This window comes from Rattus norvegicus, chromosome 2, assembly GCF_036323735.1.
Source record: "Rattus norvegicus strain BN/NHsdMcwi chromosome 2, GRCr8, whole genome shotgun sequence".
NCBI classification, from domain to species: domain Eukaryota; kingdom Metazoa; phylum Chordata; class Mammalia; order Rodentia; family Muridae; genus Rattus; species Rattus norvegicus.
The window spans coordinates 200,014,620-200,036,944 of record NC_086020.1 but is presented as its reverse complement, the minus strand read 5'-3'; the positions used below and the strand labels follow the sequence as shown (position 1 = coordinate 200,036,944).

The 22,325-nt window shown below is 39.2% G+C and overlaps 1 protein-coding gene across 2 annotated transcripts in view; it reads right to left on the bottom strand.

The window, feature by feature from the left end:
- The window catches only part of Vav3 (vav guanine nucleotide exchange factor 3), a 342,484-nt gene that overhangs the window by 5,400 nt on the left and 314,759 nt on the right, over window positions 1–22,325 (bottom strand). For both annotated transcript variants that reach the window (XM_017590775.3, NM_001191714.1), the window contains exons 24-25: window positions 21,721–21,808; window positions 15,671–15,800 (exon numbers count right to left, since the gene is read on the bottom strand). In XM_017590775.3, coding sequence (XP_017446264.1) covers window positions 15,671–15,800; window positions 21,721–21,808 — 218 coding nt within the window. The remainder of the gene's footprint in view (window positions 1–15,670; window positions 15,801–21,720; window positions 21,809–22,325) is intronic.

The following is a 22,325-nucleotide window of genomic DNA, read 5'->3' as shown; positions in this document are numbered from 1 at the left end:
GGATTATGTCAACGAAGCATAAGGAAACATGGAAAATCCAAAACATTTGCTGAGCTAAATTCAGACACTTTGTTAAGACTCACCCTTACTCACAGTCAAGCATGTATATCTCGGCTTACTTTCAATAGGGAAAGTCAAGTTGTAGAGAGGTACAATGTAGATGCTGGCAACTGTGTACTCAATTTTTCACTCTACAGTTTCAATAATAAGAATTGATTGTATTCCTTATCAAGTAGTTCTGAAGTATTAGTTACTATTGCTCAATAAGCTGAATACATCACTCACAAGACATTGCAGTGAATAAGAGAAAGGCACTGATGCTCTCTTTCCTGTGAATAAGAGAAAGGCACTGATGCTCACTTTCCTGTGAATAAGAGAAAGACACTGATGCTCTCTTTCCTCTGCATCTGAGAAACTCTAGAGTCACAGCCCTCATTCTCCATCGGAGCTGCACAATTCTCCTCAGTGAGCACTGTGGTTCGTATAGCTCTAACATTTAACCCGCTGATTCTATGGCGTTGTTAATAACAGACACGGAAGACCTTGGGGTAGAAACTTTCTCCCAGTATCTATTCTTCCCATAATTCATCTGGTAGAGGGTTGAGTTCAACCATGTTCAGCCAGCAGAAAGAGTTCATTTTCTCATCTCCTTTACATGTTAGTAAAAAGATACATGGTGAGGTCCTGACCAAAGCTATTAAGGCAAAAATATCATGAAGCAGCTCCTGAGATCTTTCCTTTTAACCCTTTATTCTATTTTGCTTTCTGGCATGTGAAAGTTGTCACCTTGCTCCATAAAAAGGGAATCTATCACCTTGAAGAAGACAGGGTGAGTTCGAGAGAACATCCGTTACAAAGACTTCACAGAGCACAGGGAACCTTTCATCGAGCTCTGAGCTCTTTCTGTTTTTATAGGATGGACAAATAAATTGACTTTTCTGATTAAGTCAACAGTTTGGGTTTTCTGTCACTAGTATCCAGACTTAACCTGAAGCATTATCCCTGAAGATGCAATAAAATGAGGTAGAGCCCAAGGATGAGTATGTTTTTCCATACATCTCTCTTCAGGCAGTTGCCTGATATTGCAAACCAGTACTGTTATCTCTAAGTGGATTCTCCAGGATCCTAACAGCAACAGTGACCTACTACTAGGTATGCTATCAGACCCCAGCCAAGCAAACTGGCCAAGGGAATTGTAAGAAATTCAGTCGTTCTTAAAATCATTGACGATGAAGTCCTTGCACACAAAGGGATCCATGTCTGACTCTTTTTTGTCATGAATGGCCTCACCACATTTTTCTATTCCATGTGCTTGCTCAGTTAAAAAAATACACTGCTACATTCCACCACAGATCATTTTATAATATGACAAGTACATGTTTACTACTGTGCAATAGAAATGACAAAATTCACTCTCTATGTGTTTGTGTGTATGTGTGTACATTACCTTCATTAGAATTTTTAAGAAATGCAGTCTTTTTTTTGAATAAAATTAGATCAGAGAAGCATCAAATAGGAAACAGTCCATGGCAGAAAATCCCACTCCCTGTCAGTGTAATGTGTAGAACATGGTTTCTAATTTAAGTTCTTATAGTCATAAGATAGGAATCTAGGAATGCTGACACCAGATGTTTTGTCATTTGTGGGGTTAGTCATGGGCTAATTACTTTGTTAGAAATGTTACCTTCTCTTCTATCTGGCAATGGGTACATCGTAGCCTCGAGAAAGTGAAGATAAGGGATGGGGGACTATTGCTGTGAGTGTGCGCTGTGTGTGTGTGTGTGTGTGTGTGTGTGTGTGTGTGTGTGTGTGTGTTGAGGTGTGACTGTGCATGCATACAGAAGACAGTTTTGTTCTGTTCTGTCACTCTCTACCTTACTCCTCTGAAATAGGGTCTCTCACTGAACCTGCCAGCGAGACCCATCAGTCCTCCTATCTCTGTCCCGAACAGCATCAGGTTTGTATGGCTGGCTGCACAGGTTTAAGGCAAGTGCTGGGAATCTGAACTCAGGTCTGCATGCTTCTAAAGCAAGAGCTCTTACCACTGAGCAATCTTCCCCCACCCCTTATCTTCACTCCCTCGAGGCTATGATAGATAGAAGAGAAGGTGACATTTCTAATAAAGTAATTAGTCCATGACTAACCTCACTAATGACAACACATCTGCTGTCAACATCCCTAGATTCCTATCTTAGGACTGCAAGAACTTAAATTAGAAGCCATGTTCTACACATTACACTGACAAGTAGTGAGATTTTCTGCCATGGACTGTTTCCTATTTGATGCTTCTCTGGTCTAATTTTATTCATAAAAAAAAAGACCGTATTTCTTAAAAAAAAAAAAAAAACTAAAGAAGGTAATGTAAGCCAAGAATGAAATATCACAAGAGATAACTTATCTCTAAAGGGAAGAAATAAGAAATCAATGGATATAATTAAATGCCATTTAAATAACTTCAAGAGTAGATAGATAAACTAGACATAGCCAATCTACACTAAGACCATCTAAAATTTCTGATTATAGATAATGCTTTACCAAGGAATCTGAGTCTACATCAATAGCACTGTAGGGGGCTATCCCTTTCCTTATCAAGCCTTAAGTGCCTTAAAACTCTTTGCATTATAATCAAGTGCCTAGAATTCAAAGTTTCTTAAATTAGATCTATAATGGTATAATTCTAGGGTGGTGGAGAGACGGGACAGTGGTGAAAAGCATTCGCTGCTCTCGAGGAGAACCTACGTTTAGTTCCTGCCAGACATATTAAGAGGCTCAAAACCACTCATAGTTCCAGCTTCTGGGGTATCTGACACTGTCTTCTGGGCTTTGTAGGCCCCCACACCCACATGCAAATACCAACAGACAACTATATATATTTGCTGGCCAGGTTCTTGGACTTTGGCTTTCTTAGCGCTAGCCTGAGACATCAAGGGTTTTCAATGATATTACTATAAAGAAGAGCATCATCTCAGATTTTACTTGTTGAAAACTAAACTTACCACCTCCACTTTGTAGGTCTGCTGGCTAGTTTTATATCAACTTGACATGGTGGCTAGAGTCATTCTAGAAAAAGGAACCTGGTTTAATAAAATGTTCCTATCACACTGGCTGGTGGGCAAGACTGTGACATGTTTTCTTGATTGATGATCAATGTGAGGGAGCTCAGTTCACTCTGTCTGGTGGCACCCAGGGTGGTGGTTCTGAGTGCTATAAAAAAGCAGACTGAGTAACCAGGGGAGCAAGTCAGTAAGCAGTGTTCTTTCACACCCTCTGTACCAGTCCCGGCCTCCAAGTTCCTACCTTGAGTTCCTGCTCTTACCTCCCTCAGTGTTGACAGAGTATAAACTGAAAGCTGAAATACACCCTTTCATCCCTAAGTCACTTTTGGTCATAGTGTTTTATCCCAACAATAAAAATCCTAATTAAGAAATCTAGTACAACTTATCTTTTTTTTTCTGCCAGCCTTGCACAATCAGACACTGTTAGGCTCTTCCTATCCAAACTCTACGTCAAGTATCTTCTCCCTGTGCAAGGTCAGGCTAATTATTCCTTCCATAATTCTCGGATCAGCTATCCCAATCCAGGTACACACACTGTTCTAACTGCAAACAGCACCCAACTTGCCTCTTGATTTCAACGTATTTGCTTTTCTAAGCATTGCCTCCTAGTGACTCACCCTAAATGGAGATTCTCTCATCCATTTGCTAAATTATGAATTTCAAACTTTTAGATAGAATCACATGCAATTTATATACTGGTTCTCCCCACCCCTTTTTAGCCAAACCTTTTAGAAAGGTCACATATAAATTCTTTTTCCCTAGACCAGCTTTCTACACCCCCCATGACCTTCAGGTACATTTCCAACTGAGGACTGTGGTTTACTCTAGAATACTTCACCTGATCCTGCGCTCCCTTATTCAAAAGCCTAGATCAGACCCTTCCCAAAATCCCTGATGACCAACTCAGATGCTATCTGTCCTTTCTTGTCCTCTTCCAGTCACCTGGTGGGCATTCAGTCATGTCACAGCACGTCCGAGGTCTGCCATTTATCATTTGCATACGTAGCTCCACTTAGATGTGGGTACTGGAAGGCAGGGACCAGTTCTGTGTCTCCTATAGGACAGGCCCCCGTGCTATGCAATGGCTTCGACCCGATAGACCAACATCTTAGCTAGGTGTCCGGTTTTATAGTTCTGTATGTCTCCCCTTCCCACTGGCTCAGCCCCATCATTCACTCACTTAACTGCTCAAAAAGACATTCAAGAAAAAGCTGACAAAACATAAGGGGAAGAGAGTGAACTACACCCAGGCTTTGTGAGGACTCTAACCTAGCAGCGCCATTCCTGCCACAACTCACCCTTCCGAGATGCCGAGCAGCTATTAAACACCACGCGCCTCATAGCATTAACCATGCCGTTTGCCTGAGGGATCTTTCTAAAGTAAAAGGTTAATCAGTTTCCTCTGCCGCTGCACGTGTATCTCTCAGCCAAGCACTTTAAGGGTTGATCGGGATGATTTCCACTTCCCTGCGCACCGTGGAATGATTTATTGTTGCCACTTTTCCTATATGTCAATATTCTCTGCCTCTGGGTCCTTGATCCTTTTGTGCGATAAAATCAGCATTTGAATCTTCTGGCACCTACTGAAGATAACGAGCTAAGCGAGGGAAGCGGGTGCTGAACCCTAGAGTCAGGCATCCGATAATACATTTTGTAGAGTGGTTAAAATTATAGAATATGCTTACCTCCATGCTAAAACTAGATACATCTATCTCTATACACATACGGAGATACAGAATTTCTTCATTAAATTTTTCTATAAGGCATTCTTAAGACATCTTAGTGCAGGAATTATTGGTCATTGCACTGTCTTAGAACAGGATTAGGAAAAGTCCTGGAGAAGTGGCATCCCTGGAAGTGCTGATGTCTGTCACCTCCTGCACTCTCATTTCATTGCCTGTTTCACAGCACAGGCCACCTCCCCACTCACATTTCCTTATTTTTGTAGCTTCTAGAGCAGTCTCTCTGCCACTCACAGCAGTGTACTCGTACAGAATATTAAATCAATACTGAGTCCCTTTCAGTGACACGATCATTGGCTAGGTACATGCTTCCGATTAGGCCTAATTTCTCTCTTCAAATGCTTCTGGCTTTGCATCAGCACAGAGGACAGCCTTGCTTGGTGAGACCTCAAAGGCAAGTTATTTGACATGCGTATGATACCTAAGTCTTCCTGGGCTACCACTCACGGAACATTGTTATCAAATGGAATGGTTCACAGTGTAGGTGGCATTCCAATGACAAAAGACAGAGCTTATAGTAATACTACTTTTCAACTTTTCCACATAAAATAGACATTGAGAGGCTAGCATTCTCTAGTAGAAAAAAAAATCATCTGTTGAATAAATGGCATGGAAACCTGTGCAAGGACATGGAAAACCTGTGCAAGGGTACAATAGTTTAGTGGTGAATCACTAGAAGATACCATACAGTTCTGAGACTAGGAAGAAAAAGCCGCAGAACACAGAACTATTTTGATTTAAAGGAAAATCAAACAAACAAAAGGAACAGGTTAATAGGAGGACAAAAAAGTTCGAGTGACTTGATCTCGAATACCTACACTTTTGCTCTCAGGGTAACTAAGAGCTGCTTTATAGAGCCATAGTCTGCCTTGTTCGGTCTATGAATTCGCGTGAGCAAGCCAATGTGTATTCAGCTTAGAGTAACATTGAAATTAGAAACAAAACTCCATTAACATTTATCCGTAAGGGTCTGAGTTACCAACTCATGAACTAATTTTTGAACTAACACCTACTTACTCATTATCTATTTTATAGACCTTTTCACTGAGTGTTTATTAATTATTCTTCATTATTTGAAACATCATCTAACACTTTTAATTTTAACCAACACATGGATTTCATATTAATTTCTATGACAAAAATTTTAGCCAGCATTGGGCCAGTGTATTTACCAAAACAGTGGTCTGTGCTTACTGCCTGACAGTGACCAAGACGGTTTTCTGTAGCCCTGAATTCCTAAGTGAGATGCTTGATGAACTATCCTTGATTTTTTTTATTTTTTAATTTTTTGCCAAGATTGCGTACAGATGGCCTGACAGCAGAAAGCATGCTGAGAATTAAATGAATGTTTAATTTAAATTTGTTATCCTTACCCTGATTTTATTTTAGAACACAGACAATGTTTCATAGATTTCCAATAATATCCAAAGACATATTATCAAATATCTCTTTCTTTACCACTCTCAAAGGAAACAAACCAGAACTCTAGTTTGATTGGTTATATGTTTTAGATATCATTGCTGGAAGAATAGAGATAATTCAGGTTCGTTTCATTTAATGGGATGTTGACATCTGGTAGGTGAGCAGATCTTAGTGAGCATAAAATCCAGTGACACAGCAAAGACAAGTCACGTCAGGATTATCAGAAGATCTGAACAGTTGTTTGGTATCCAGTGTCCACCATGGAAACTTAGTTATGAGCAAGACAAGGAATCATTCAGTCGTTCACAAGGTCCTTCCTATTACTGAAAATTAATGACAGTTGATATTGCCTTGGGACTTCAGATCATTTATTGGCACATAGTTTTTGAGGATATGGATTTGATTCTAAATATGTGTTTTCTAAAACAAACCAACAAACTCTCTGGCATGAATTAAATTGTTAAGGTATAAGGACTACACTGAGATCCGTAAGGAGATAAAAGAAACATGCAGAAATGCTGATTTTAAGGAGCTTACAAATTATTGAAGACACAGGCTCACATGAAAGTTGTACACAGGTATAAAAGACTTAACTTCTGAGTGAGAGTTTGGAACAGATGCCAGACTTCACTGATGCGAGAAGACACGGTAAAACCCTCCAGTTCCCTAGCTGTCCCGACTCACAATCCTAATTGTCATACTCAAGTCTTCTCTTGTTTCATATCATATCCATATCTCACTTTTGACTAGATTATCTACAAAATCTGTCACCCTAATGACTAAATTTTGGTCATTTTCACCTAGATACTGAACACAATGTCCTCATCTCGAGTTGTTTACCTAGGCCTTTCTTCCTGCAATGTCCTCATCTCGAGTTGTTTACCTAGGCCTTTCTTCCTGCGGTCTTGCCTCATCACAGAAACCAGAACAATGCTGTTAAAACTTAAAGTCAGACTATCTCTCTATCTTGTTTAAATCCCTCCAAAGGCTTTGTATTTTCTCCCAAAGTCAAAATGTAAAGCACTGCAGGATGTCACAGGGTCTAGCCTGACCTACTCTTTGTATCTTGTTGCCTAATTATCTTCCTCTTGTCCCTGTTTGGGTGACATCACTGACATCACATATGTTCTTCCTGTGTACTATCAGTTCCCTCTCTTATATTCCTGAGTACTTTTTGTGACCTTCACAGTGAAGCCCACCCTGCCATTCTATAAACCCACAAACACAGATCATGGTCCCATGGAACAAGGAGGAAAACAAGAGTTTATTGCAGGAACAATGTGCAATTTAAATACCACTGGCTGACATTTGATTAAATTATGAAGGAAAGTTGGTAAGCAGAGAGAACATAATCCCTTAAACTACCACTGTTCTCAATAACTCTTAAGTCAGCACAAATGGTCTGTACTCTCGGTGACTGAAGTTACAGGTTTAGTAGCCTGTTCAACAGATATATAGGGCGTGAGGATATTTATAGGAAGTCATAATGAAGGGAATCTCCTGGTCACATAAATGGCCTTGTTAGAAAGGAGAGCTTTAGGAAGGGTGTTTGGTGTCACCCTGGTAGAACTGGAACTGAGAATCCATCTCTCTGATTCACGGCTAAAGGGCCCCCTAACTTTGCTCTCGGACAATCAGCCCAGCTAAAAATCTCAAACCATTCTCTAGCGCGTTGAGCATCATTTGCCTGGTTATGTTATTCTTCCAGAGCAATTCTCAATTTCTAACACTAAATAATTATTTTCCAACCCACTGTCTGCCTTCCCTACCAGCACATAAACTCCACCAGGGCAGATCTGTTACACTCACTCCTCTAGATACCCAGCAATTTAGATAGTTCTTGCCCTGCAGCAGGGTCTTGATGAGGAGTGAATGGATGTATGGCTATGGAGGAAGATATTGGGCAGGATGTAATAACCAAATAAAAGACAAAATAAGCTTTTAAGTTAATAGAAGTTGGCAGAACTGTACCCTTTAAGAGCACAAGGAGATAAAGGATAGGAGAAATTAATTGGAAAATAGTGACATAGTTTTGTTTTTATTGTTGGGTTTTGTTTGGTTGGTTTTTATTGTTTTAGTTGTGTTTGCATGTACATACCTAGGCCTACAGTGAAGCCCTAGTTCGCATGAAATTGATAATATAGACAAAGTCGACCTCAAACTCGTGGTGGCAGCCCTCCAGCCTTGGCTTAATAAGTGCTGAGATTACAAGAACACACCACCATTGCCAGCGAAGAATGGCTTTTGCACTGGGGAAAGTGAGTAAAGGAGTCAAGTGATGTCAATATGTACTGTGCAAAGTTCTGACAAATCAGAGTGTATTCATAGAACAGCAGCTGGAATGGTTAAATATGATAGTCACTCATATTATGTAAGAGTTAGAATAAGTATTTAAAGGGGGTGGGGAGAAAGATACACAGTAAAGAATGTAAGACAGCATACTTGATGAAAAGGTTGTGATAGTTATTGTGAATATGTAAATTAGTTACTTCATAGCATGTTCTGAGGTTATTATAGTACAGTGAAATGTGTATGTGCATTGTGTACTTACCATAGTTAGTTGAAAAAATAGCTATAGTAGCTAAACTGAGTGATATTTATAGCTAATGTAAGGAAAACTACTTAGTTTTGTTGAAGACATATAAGGTGAATGCTTTGTGTGTTGGTTAAAAGTGAAGTCATGTCAGTGTTCAAGCAAAGACTGATGACCTCCTTCCAAGACCCCAATAAAAGATATTTGTTTAGAATGCTCCCCCATAGAACTGATGAGGCTGGCAAGTTTGAGGGGCCTAGATCTTCGGAGAATTCTCCAGCATTCACACTTATTGTTAAGGCCTTAGGGTGCATTGTGTAACTTCCAATAGGTGTGAGTACTACTGACTTAGCTGTGAACAAACAAATGCTGAATGGGGGTGGTAACGGTGGGGAGTGGGGACCAATGAAATCAAAAAGGGACAAAAGAAAACCCAGGCTGACAGTATCCTCAACTTCTGAATGCTGCTAGGACAGAAGAAAGATGCAGAGTTAATGCTTCTCATGTGTAAACTTAGAACTCAGTAGCGTAGGCAGGAGACCACTGGATGATACCAGGCCATCAAAGCTCTGAGCATTTTCTTGCACAGCTAGAACCCTGATGGAATTTTTAGAAAGAAAAAATGAAAACTTTCTCAATTCAGATAAATGTGCGGAGTTTCCAGGCAAGAATGACTAGACAAATAGATCCTCGAGTCAGGGCCATCACAGGACTACACTACATTCAATACAAGATGATTATATGTATTAACTACATTGAGGTCAATTGTCAATTTAGAAAGAAAGCTTCTAGGAATGGGCGTTCAGATAAGAAGTGCTAAGAACCTAAGTACTGCTTTTTAAGCCAGGGAATATTAAAAGGATAGCTTAGGATGAGGTTCTCTAAATTTTTAGAATTTAAGTTTGGAATCCCAGATGTGATTACTAATGTCTGGAGCCATCCTGCCCAGAGTAAAAATGCCTTGGAGTAGCCAATGAGGCTCTTGAAGTGTGTAAATAGGAGGGGAAATCAGCATGGCTAGTCAGAATGATGTACCGCTTTAGTTGACCAGTTGTCTGAGAAGTGAATAATCTGCAGGCATCATAGACGGGCGAAGAGGGCAAGTATGAAAATGTCAGGAGAATGTTACAATTAACTTGTCCCATAGTGCACACAATGGGAGAGTTGAGCTGAAGCCCAGGAAGCAGAACCAATGTGCCAAGGGAAAGTGAAATGGCTTCACCGGTGAATTAAAATTTGCCAAATAAGGCTAACACAAAATTTCACACTGGGCAACAGCGTGGGACACATGGACGTGGTGACTGGAACAGCAGTGGTGGCTGCACGAGCCAAAGCGTCCAACACTGCCCACATGCCAGACATCTTCTACATGCTTCATACCTACTGACCCTTTTACGGCTTGGCATTAGAAGTAAACATCAAGATGTAGTGTTGTATGGTGAAATAAACTGGGGATCTCTAGTTCCTATATATCAAACTTGCATCAGTCTGTGGAAACCTGTTTGACAGGGGAAACCTTTCATAGTGATTTTTTTGCAGGACTGAAGGCTTATAGAATACTCCACTGGAGACGTTAATTTAATACATATATGTGGGATTTGAGAATTTCTGTTCTGTTAATTGGCAAATTATTGCATATTAGTCAGGATTCTCTGATTCTCCAATTCTATTCTAAGGCCATGTTTCAGACAAATGGCTCAAGTGACGCTTGGAAACGTGCTTTGGTTCACAGTGCTTTCTTTCAAGAGCAGGGTGCATTTCATGCTGGCAAAGCTGTAACAAGCTGAAAGTGCTTCATTGATTTGAAGTCTGGTTCTCCCAGAATGCCTATTTGCATCATTTGACCTGTCGGTACCAATAACATAAAGTCTCTCTATTAGCCATTGGAAAGACAAAAATTGGAAGTAGTCTGGAAATCTTTAGAAAATAGTTAAAAGTAACACTGTAAGATACCATGGGTCTAACAGTCTTCCCATAGCCTACATAATGATATTTCTAGTTTGATCCTGTGGAATATGACTTTACGTTAAACCTGAGAGGTCTTTGTAGATGATATGGATCTCAAGTGAATACCAACCATCTAAGGTAGGCCTTAAAATCAACTGCAACCGCTTTTCTAAGTGAAAAGATGAGGACACACATAGGGGAGAGATAAAGATCCAGCAGGCTTGGAATGGAACATGTACAGACCTACTATTGCTCAGCCATCCAGAGTCTACAGACACATGGACACTATTTGGATTTTAGCCACCTGGCCTGTAGGACACAGCAATTTCTGTTTTGCCTTGTTTCTTTAAATCATTATGTGGCAAATTTTATGGCAGTCCTGGGAAACTAAAACTACTATTAAGGTTATCAGAATAAAATTAAGTGTGGAACACAAAATGACCAGTGGAGAGATGACAAAAGACTGAGCATAAAAAAGCAATCATAAAATGAAAGTGGATAGATATGGTCATATTGAATTACAAGGGCAGAAAGCTGACCTACATTAAGTGTGTATTTTAGTAGCTTAAGAAAATATTATCCCTGACTGTATTAAAATATAACTAATAAATACTATGGGATTGTCAGGTTATTTCAGGAATAAGACGATGATAATGGATATTGAGATTAATAAATAAAAGTGGCACTAATGTGACAAGAAGTGTTTTGCAATTTAACATTTTCACACAGCTACCTGTGTGCTAAAGCACACCACCCCACACGATGCCACCCTCATACTTGCTAATGACGTTTTTCAGAAAGTCTTGCCCCATACCTGCAGGCTGAGTAACACCTCTATGACACTTTAGCATATATTCTCTGGCTTCAGAAGGCTTATGCAATTCTATGACCTTAATTGTCTTTTGTGTGTTCCCATTCCCCTGTTTGCCCTATCTACCATTGTAGCTACAGCATCTAGCACAGTCTTGGCACATGGTGAGTGTTTGTAGTGAGCCGTATTGGATTTGGGCATGGCCGATTTGTGACTGCATAGCTCAAGGTGGCTACATGACTCTGGGCTGCATGGCCACAGAGGTTCAACCTTGAAATGACAGCCATACAGACATGAGATTGTTGAACTAAAGCCTCTCCCAGGAAGACACTGGGAGCAACGACAGGATGTTTCAGCCTAAGCAAAACACCGGATGTCCCTGAGCAGATTCCTGAGAAGGGTTCGACCTTTTCAAAGAACATGTCCCCGGAAGACTGTTGCCTCTTTGTTAGAGGAGTATATCTTGCAGTGTAGTGATTCACCTTATATCCTTGGGCACTTCCCAAACTCCCCGACCCTAAGCTTCAGTTCCTGCTTCTATTCCTGCCTCAGAGCTTTAAATGCTGTACATTTCTCTCAATAAATGAGACCTTGACAACAGAACTTTTGCTTGGTCTCCTTCTTCTCTCGCCCCCCCCCCATTTAGGCCCAAGGGTAGCGCCCCTTCGGGACCCTAAATAACTGGGTCCCCGCTGGCGGGGATAAGTGTTGAATATTCCTTAAGTAAAGGAGAGAGTAAACAGATGTGAGGAGATCCCAGTGAAGCTTTCAATGGGAACCACTCAAGGCACAGGTGTTCTACATGTTCCAAATCAGTGGCCAGGCTCTTCCACAGCTGGAGCCAAAAAGAAAGAGGATGCTGCCACTTTCCTGTGATTCTCTTGGACACGGCCAGGAGGTAGGGTTATCTGCACATCAACCATTTTTTTATTCTAAAATGAAAGCAAGAACAGCACAAACAATTCTCATATACTTCATTCACAGTACCCAAATATTAACATCTTACAATGTTTGCTTTGCCAGCCTATGCTAGTTTTTGAGCCATCCGAATACACACTGCAGACACAATCCGTTTTTACTGTCAAATAATTCTGTGTGTTTTCCCTACAAAGATATTCACTATTCTAGCCATAGTGCAATTATCAAAGGCAGAAAACTGTGCTGATACAACTCGGCTAGTTAATCTATAGAGTATATGCAAACTTCACTAATTGACCTACTCATATACTTTATTAGTAACATAAATAGTAGCACATACGAAATATTCATGTGTCGTTATATGTAAACAGTCTACCTATTATGAATTCTATCAATGTCATGCAATGTTTAAGGTTTGAATTGGGTTCAAAAATAGGAAACCCTGCACTTTTGCTGCTATAATGATTCATCACAGTTAGGCTCTACCTCCTCTCATGTATATGAAAAAATAAAATTAGGATGTGATTTTGCGAGAAACACAGTGCAACGTCCAATCTCATTCCTCAGCAAGGAAAGCTGAGGTTCAAACTGGCTAACTTGCCTAAGAGAACAGACCTGAAAATAGCCAAGTAGTCATTGCAGAGTACAAGACAAAAGTCACTGTCATGTCCTTCAGGTATACAGATATACAGGTACATTTAAGCAACCAAGGGAAGCATGGTTAGGGCTATTTTGGATAGTTATGGGATTCTTCTATAGATCCATACAATATCTTCCACCAAACTATTGTAATTTCAATGGGAGAAAACTAGTTCATCTTTACTCCTGAGTTCTCTCTCATCTCTTCTCTCCATTTCCTTTCCTTTTTACCTCCTCTTTTGGAAACATTCACATTACTAAAAGAATATCAAAAACAGTACTACCCTGATATCCTGGTAGACAGTCTAGAGACAGCATTAGATGACTTTATAACCTATGAAACTCTCTGCCTAATACTATGGACCTGTGTTTGATTCCAATCGATACCTTCCTGCAAATTAACTTTCATTTGCATGCAATAGTTCTGCCATACTCCTATCATATTTTTGCATCAAAAAATGAGCCACGTCTTTCTTTTACAATCACAGAAGTCACCACCTGTACAATTCCACCTACACTATTAGTAGTCACTAGTTTCATCAGTAAAGCACATGTCTCACCTCTGTGTAGAGCACAAGAAGGTTCTGGGCTTTACCTTACTTTCTCTGCATCCTACATCAGTTTTGGAAGTAATGAAAACTCAAGATCTCAGTCTGAATCTTTATCTTAAGGCAATGCTGCTTGGTGAAAACAATGTCCAGATATTCAGTAGCTATGAACCAGGGATGAAGACTAAAGGCTCCCTCAAGCATTTCTTGTTTCCCACCTCCTAGGAAGCACAGCATGTTAAAAAAATTACATGTGGTATTTTCATTAAGGGTTAACCCTAGAACAAGTCTTAAAGTCAACAAGACAAATTTATGAGTCATCAAAGCACAATACAGACTCCTATGAGGACTGCAAATGTAAACTTACTCAGTCCTTTGAAATCTAGTGTGTGCTCTGTCGGAGTTAGCAGCACTCTTTGGGAGCCTAGTTGGAGGAATTAGGTCAGTAGAAGTGAACCTTCACTTTTATGGTCCGGCTCCATGTCATGTCAACTCCCTTATTCCTGTCAAGGTACCTATATTACTCCGGTCCCCCAGATCATCCACTACTATTCCTCAAACTGTAAGCCAAGATAAACTCTTCCTTTCTTAAATTGTTTCCTTCCATATATTCTGGTTATAGAAACAAGGAAAGCTAAGGTCACAGTGGAACAATGACCTTCCTAAACTCTGGACACCACCCTTCTGTTCCCCTCTTCCCTGTAGGCCTCTGAAGAACCAAGGAAACTAGTCAAATATGATTCCACCTGCAGATGAAATTCTGTTATGTCTCTCTACTCAAAAAACAAAGAAAAAGAAAAAGGTTTAAACTTATGTTTACCTAAAAGAAGTTGTCATGTTAAAAGAGGTCAGAAGTCACAACTTGGGTAGAGTTTTAAGAAATGTGTAGTAAAACTACTTTTTAGGATGAACATCCATTTTGAATGAGTGAAAAGTACAGCCTGTATGATAATCCAAGATAATCAGAAAATCTTGAGCTTCAACATAGATAAAATTAAAAGGGATTAACATTTAAGACAACGTGTGTTCTTGCTTGTCTTGCAACATGAGTTTGGACATATGTCAATGGCCACAAGGAGAACAACCATGAAGATTTACAAAAGTTAACAGAAAAGCAACTCTCAACTAACGTGACAGATGACTTCCATATTGTCCTGAGGTACTTGGAACAGTACTGATGTTGAAAAGCTCAGCATCCCCCATCCCCCTTTATGTAAGATTTTAAGGAAAAGAAAATTAACTTCAAGTTATATTACACTGGTGCAAATCCTATTTGAGACCATTTCTTGAAATTCCAATTGTCTAGTTAGAGTTAATAAATTAATTCAGGATTCTAATAATGGTAAATTTTTTTTCATTTCTCCCTCAAAGTAGGTTTGTTTTTCTCTCATTATCACGTCCTCTGCACAAGTTGGGTGTCCATCCAGGAGGTCTGTATAACATGAAATGGTGTGGCAGAGTTTTCGATTTGGATTCACGGAGGCTGAGATGCATTTGTATGTCTATGTCTTTGTGGGTAGCCATCCTTTACGATTACTTATGATTATGTATAGTTTTAAAAATACTAACAAAGTATGTTGATCCTTTTAAGATACTGGATTGAAATAGGAACATTAGGAGCTTTAGGATACTAGGTACACTGGAAGAGCTCTAGTAGACACTATTTCTGAAACAGCATCACGTTCACAATGACACGTTTAAGTTAAAGAGAGCTTGGCTAATAAAAAAGCCTAGTGAAAAGTACAAAACTTCACACATTACTACATCACTTACATTTTGATGGCTGTTTTAACACAGATACAGTTTTTAATTTATCACCAAAAAAAATAAAATAAAATAAAATAAAATAAAACCCTGTAACTAGATAGCCATGAACCTTTTGGCCCTTCTGACTCTGCTTAGCCCTAGAAAAAAAGTGTCTGCTCAATGCATTAGTGTACAAATTGGCTATATTTCAAACTTCGGAATGAAGATGCCTAGTGTTATTTTGCTTCAAATCCCTGAAGTGATCAAATACATAATTTTTCCAAGGTATTTTCAATTGCAGTACTCACAGCTGTTGCCTGTTCTATTACCCCTCTGTCCAGATGCGTGTTCAGGCTCCTTGTATGGAAACTGTAGCGTCGTATCTAAGGTCCTGAACCCTTCTTTAAGAGAATGGTGCTTGTAGTACTCCACAAGTTCCTTTAAGAGAGCAGATGAAAGAGAGATCTTGTTATTTTTGTTCTCAAACAAACCCTTTAATACCAAATTATATATGATACAAGGATAATCATCTTAAGCCTAACGTTCCAAATGTCTGAAAGTGTAAGAGCTCTGCCTCCTGTCTGAATGTACCTGACCCCTTCCCCCAAGATGCTATCCTATTGACTGGATTCGTTGGTTCATGTTGGTTATTTTCTATTGTTCTTCAGGCATGCAGAACATCCTGTTTGTCTTCAGTCAGATGCCGTGCTGAAAAGAAGCCATGCTAAACTTCGATCTCAGAGTAGTAATTATTGTTGTTATTAGTGAGAAACGTGTCTCTCTGAAGAAAAAAAAAAAGAAAGGAACAGCTGTTGTTTGACTATATAGCAATTTCTACTTTCCCCCATTTTGCTTTCAACTAGTCAGAAAAACAAACTTAATACTAAATGTACTTTTCTACAAAAGAAAAGAAGGTTCATGAAGCACTCAGCAGTGTTCACTATCATGCCTGTTTCACACTGGTGAATGGGCCATGTGGATCTCCGCTCTCAGTGTCACCCAGTATTCACAAAGGGCAGCCAGGTGGTTCCTTCTAGCTGCTGTTTAGAAATACTTTGAACATCTCAAAGCATCATAAAAACATCTATCATATTTTAAACTAAATCTTCAGGGAAAACCTTTTTCCGAGTACCTTACTTTCGTATTCTACACATATCCGAATCCCTCAACTACGAACTGAAATGGGCAAATTCATAATGGAAATGGTCTCAGGAGCCAAACGGGGCAGATATGAAGTGCCTGATGAGTAGATGAAATGAAAATAAAAACAAATTACTTTAAACAAAGTAGCCAATGCTTCTGTCATAGCACCCTCTAAAAATGTGTGCAAGAGCACCTCATTTCTTGAGATGATAACATTGTTCATTGATCCAGCACATACAGTCAGTGGTTAAGTTCAAATTTCCTAAGAAATCAATCAGGTCCAAACTCACTCACAACATGAAAAAAAAAAAACAAAAACAAAACAGATTATCAATGATTTATTCCTTTCGGTCTAACTGAGATGTGCCGAGTACTTCTTTGAGCTGGAAGTGCCAGAGGTCAGAAAAATGCCGAAGACACAGTGCCCACTCTCCAGGATTCTTATCGAAGATGGGAGAGTGAGGGTTCTAAGACCTCAGGTGCATAAAGAACTTTCTTTAGTGCGTTCAACTGGGAAGCTAGGAGAGATAGAGCGATGGAGGTGGCTTGGTTAAACCAAAGACCAGGCAACAATCTCAATAGATAACAATGGGGAAGAGATCACTTCAGCTCGGGGTACCCAGACCTGAGACCCATAGGTGGCAAAGTAAAGATCCCAGGCGTGGGCTGGGCAGACAGCTCAGCAGATAGGAGCCATTGTTACAGAGCATGAGAGTGAAGACCTGGGTTCACACTGCAACCACCCACGTAAGAATCAGGTCTTAGCCACATATGTCTCTATAACCCCTGAACTATTGAGAAGAGGAGACAGAAGGAACACTGGGACTTGCTGGCTGCCAGCCTAGCTCCAGAGTCTATGAGTGAATAGGGTGGAGAAAGAGGGAGACAATATTCTCTGATATCATGCTCTGGTCTCTGCATATTTGCATGTGTGCAAAGGGCACATGCATTTTAATATGCACACACACACACATTCTGTCACACATTAATAAACAGAAAGCAGTATTATTTAGCTGAATCACTGGATAAAGCAAATGATTCTTTTTGTCAATTCCCACATTTGGAAAATGAAGGCCATAAAACACTCCACACAGTTCACAGACCTTCTCTGAGCCCAGAGAAGGGGAATGCTTGACCAAACAAAGGTGTGTGAAATCTGACTAACATCCAAAGGGGGAAAGGAAACAAAGGAAACAAAACACGAAAGAGAGCGCTGTATCTAGGAAATGGCTACTTACATGAGAATATGGCATTCATAATATGCCTATTTTTAATATGATTTGCCAAGAGGAGCTCAGAAGTTTAACTGTTCTTAGTGGAAATATATAATCGTTTTATTTTTTGATGACAGAATAAAAAGCTTAAGGAAAACTCTGTGTTTGCCTAGGGCATCACTGATACCAACGATAACCAAAGTCTCAGCACTTCAATAAAGATGTGCTATTTTCTTTGACAACATAAATATAAATCTGAAACAAATTGTGCAGCTCAATAGCTTTGAATTTCAGTTTCACTTTAGGAGAGAGAATATGAATTTTATAAATTGCAAATCCTTAGTAAGATTAATGTGAAGTTGGATATACACTATTGAATTATTGAACAGAAAAAAAAGTTTTGTTGGTCATTTAATATTTTTACAGAAGGAAAAAAAAAAGACTTTTCTAAGAACCAGGGTCAGGCAATTTAGTAAACCGCAGATGGTCTTTAATACCTGGCTAAGCATGGAAAGTATTTTAGCTACATTTTTACAGTCTTAGGCTGCAAATCTTCCTAACAGGCTTCTGAGTAGAATTAAGGAGCACCAGTGTGGATTGCTTCCAATTCATGGCTTTGTGCTCTCTGTATTTTAGTCTAATCCACCCCCGCTTTAGCAGTCATTGACCTTCAGGTACAACAAGCGAATAAGATGACTGGAAACAAAAGAAATCTCTAAGCTTCTCTTATCTCAGCCGACACAGTGATGTCAACAATCCAACCCCGAGAAATAATGAGTGTGGGCCAGTCATTCCAATTACCAAGGAAACGGGCGCTGGAGATGGCTTACAAACAACATTTGGACCTAGCTTGTCTGGCATACATGAAAATCAGAACAAAATTAATGCCTTGTAATCTGGAATCAGAAAGTCATTTAGGGTTGGAACTTAATGACTAAGAAAAACAAAGACTTTGATTAACCGAGCTATTGAAACCCAAGGGAAGGAGTTCTGGTCCCAGGCATCAAATTCAGCCTTTTCTGTGAGACACCAGCTAATTTAAAAATAAGCTTTTAGAGTCTTTTCTTGTTTTGTATCCTTTCTGATAGAAATTTTATCCCAAGCTATAAGGTGATTCGTATGCAGAAGAACATAATGTGATGTGGAGAGCGCGATTGGTGAGATGCTGAACCAGTAAGAAATGGCATAAGTCTGCACACTAGCACTTACTGTGATGGGAACTGGGCTACATAACACAAGATAAGCTGTGTCTGCTAGAGGCCATAGACCTTTATTGGTTTTAAAGACACTGCCTACATCTTGGAACCTCCTCTCCTCTTCCAAAGAAGTATGTTACCATAATACGAAACACTTCTGGGCAAGAATCCACATGCATTTTCTATCTTAGGTCTGCAGGACACCACGACCTTGAATTCTCTTGAAGCACATGTGCACTTCCTAACTTGTAAGCTATTTTAGATCAATTGATTCATTTTTATTTTGAAGTCTCTTAAAACTATAGTGATCGAGTCTTTTAAGATTCAAAGTAATTAAACATTCATACTCTTCTTTGTGAATTTTATCTTAAACGTTGTGCCTCGTTCTATTAAACCATTTTATTAGCATCCAAGTCTGCCTTTTGGAAAAAATAATAGATTTTTTTTATTCTAAATAAACATTTAACTTAAAAATCTATAGGATGCAAATTTGATATAGCACTGCTTATCTGCTTATTGAATTTATTAAATACACATCTCCGAGAATTAAAACATAAAGATCACAATAAGTTTATTCAACACCTGAACAAAAAGCAGGGCAAACTCCAGCTAGCTCAGCAGCTTCTTTAGCAACTGGTAGTTATCTGCTAAAGCTGGCAAAAGGCCTTTGCCTATGACTAAAGCCTTTCTGTTCCTTGTCCTCATTTCCTTATTTATACAAATATCCTCAAGTTGGTTCCTTTTCTCTTTAGTTTCCACAGTTTTGCTCTTAGTTCTCCATCTCCTCTTTGGGACTATTATGGTCTGAGCTTCCCTATAAAAGATCTCCAGGTGTGGAAGAAAAAAATAAAGAAAAAGAATAACATGTATGATATGTGTCCCCAGCAGTGGCATTCATGAGTGACACACAGCATTTGTGTCACTTGTCTGAACTCTGAGACATGTGTCTTTACTTCCCTTTCCAGAAGACCGATGGATAAACTTGAACGGTCTCTGCTACATATTATTTAAATTGGGGTGTTTGTCAGCCTCAGTATAGCCATGGCCATAAAAGGACTATAGCCCACGAGGTGCCACTGGCTTTTCTCACCCCCATCCTTCCCTGCCATAGGACTTCCATGGGTTGGACCAAGGTGATACAAAGCTGATCTGATTGGCCCCTTCCCGTAGCCAGTCCTTTCATCCCTCTTGTGTGTCTTCTCCGACAGGAGTTTCTTTCCAGACTTTTTCAATGTCTGCAGGGCTGGCAGTAGTCTTTGGCCCTGCAGCGTTTTTTAAGTGTCATATCAACTATGACACTGTGAGGAAGCCTCATTACCATCCCCCAAAAAATTCTGCAGGTAAGAGCTCCAGCTGGCATGTCTTGCAGAGATGGAGTGCCCCATGCATGCTTTCGTCATGTCCAGGCTGTGCCTGTCACTCACTCGTTATCTGTGCACCCACTTGTCACATCCTTCCCAGGTTTTTATTATATGAAGAATCTCTTCTGGTCTAGCTCATTCTCTCTTCTCTTTCACGGCCCGGGAGATACAACAGAATGTAAGTTACCTCTAGCAGGGAGGATTCCTGGAGCTTGGTTACCAGTTTGACAAGAGTTTCCATTTTCCATGACTACCCACACTGCCTGTCCTTTCCTTTTGAATTTCAAATGTCCTATTTATGTCTATAGATTTCTTCCTATTTCCTTTTCTCTCTACTCAAGATGCTTCAATTTCTTTAGCACACTGGTCCCTACCTTAAAATGGATTTTAGGTAGGGCATTCAAACTGGCTGAGTTTGTAAGCCTTCTCATACTCAATTTTTAACTCATTTGTACTCCTAAGTGATAATAACTCCTGTTATTTTTCAGGAAAGGTGTAGCATGTATCATTTGATTTGTAGCTTCATCACTGGGTCTTGGCTCTCAAAGCTAATCAAAGTTCTTAACTGCTACACATGTATCCTGTGTCCTGTGTCCAAATTCCTCATTCCTTCAAGAATGCCTGGGTGAAAAAGAAGATTTGAAGCCACTCCTAGGAAAATAAGATGTACTGATAACAGTGTGTGTAATGAAATGTAGTGTGTGGCCTGTAAGACATATACACAATATACCTTCTGAGAAAGTTACTGAGACATTTACAAATTGTCAGAATTGATCACCACATTCTCACCTCGAGATAGGTTTTTCATTTCAACACAATATGTCTATGTAATATCAATGAATGTCTGTGGCAAAATATAAACTTACTGATGCCCAGTTGTCTAATGTGATAGATGAGAACCATGATTACACAATTCAAAATAGCAGACAATACAAAGAAAATTAAAAATTTACTTTCTTAAGTCTCTTGTATGAAATAGACCTAAATTTAAGAGATATTTTTATTAATTAAAACTTTCCTTGTCATAATTGATCATGATAAAAGGTAGCTGGAGGGAAAGACAGAGGACACAAGAAGAGGAATGACATAATGATGTAACAAAGTTTTGCCATTTGCCACTGAGACAAGAGACTCAAACACCCATACAAACAACTGACAATTATACTTGAGTTGGCAGTTGCTCTGAAAGTCATGAGTAATGTGGACTCTAAAATTTTACCTGAAACATGTACATGAGCTCATGTACAATGAGCAACATCATCTGAGCAATGTAAAACATTACTGGAATTCTTCAACCTAGAAAATTAGGCTTTTGCTAGAGCCCACACTATAATTCTCTTTAAATAATTTCCAATGGGTAACATCGCTAAGAAACTGTAGAGTTAAACTAACCTAACAGCAGAAAATGGGAATTATAGATTGAAAAGAAATAATCAATGCTCACCATTAAGCTTTTAAATTTTCTATTTTCTGCAATGTGAAAAAAGCCATCTCTTGTTAAAATCTTGATGTGTTTTGCTTCATTATTGTACCTGTGGGCAATGAATAACTTATGAATATAAATGTGTTTTTAATCAGTAGAAATCAATAATTACCAGAGGGCATGCCCCAATAACGTTATAGGAATTAATTCCAAAGACAAAATATATACTTGTGCCAATACAATGGTGACAGCTAATTAACAAAATGTATTTACTAGATGGGTTGAAGATACAAGCAATACTTGAAGTGAGAGAAAACTTTGATCTGACTAATCATTATGCTTAATTTACTTAGTTTAGTTTGAGAGTAAAAAAAAGAGAAAATCTAGTAATTTGTATTCTTCGAATTTAATAGATATACACACATATCAACAAAATATAATGTTATGAAAGAAATCTATTATGCCAATTAGCAGCCTATAACACCCATTACTGTTTTCCTCACAGATATTCTCCAGTATTAATGAACTGTCTGGATAAATGCGTTATTTCTGCTGCAATTAGAACCTTGGATTTCAACTTCAGTGTCATATGTGTCACATGACCTACACAATTACGAACACAGGAA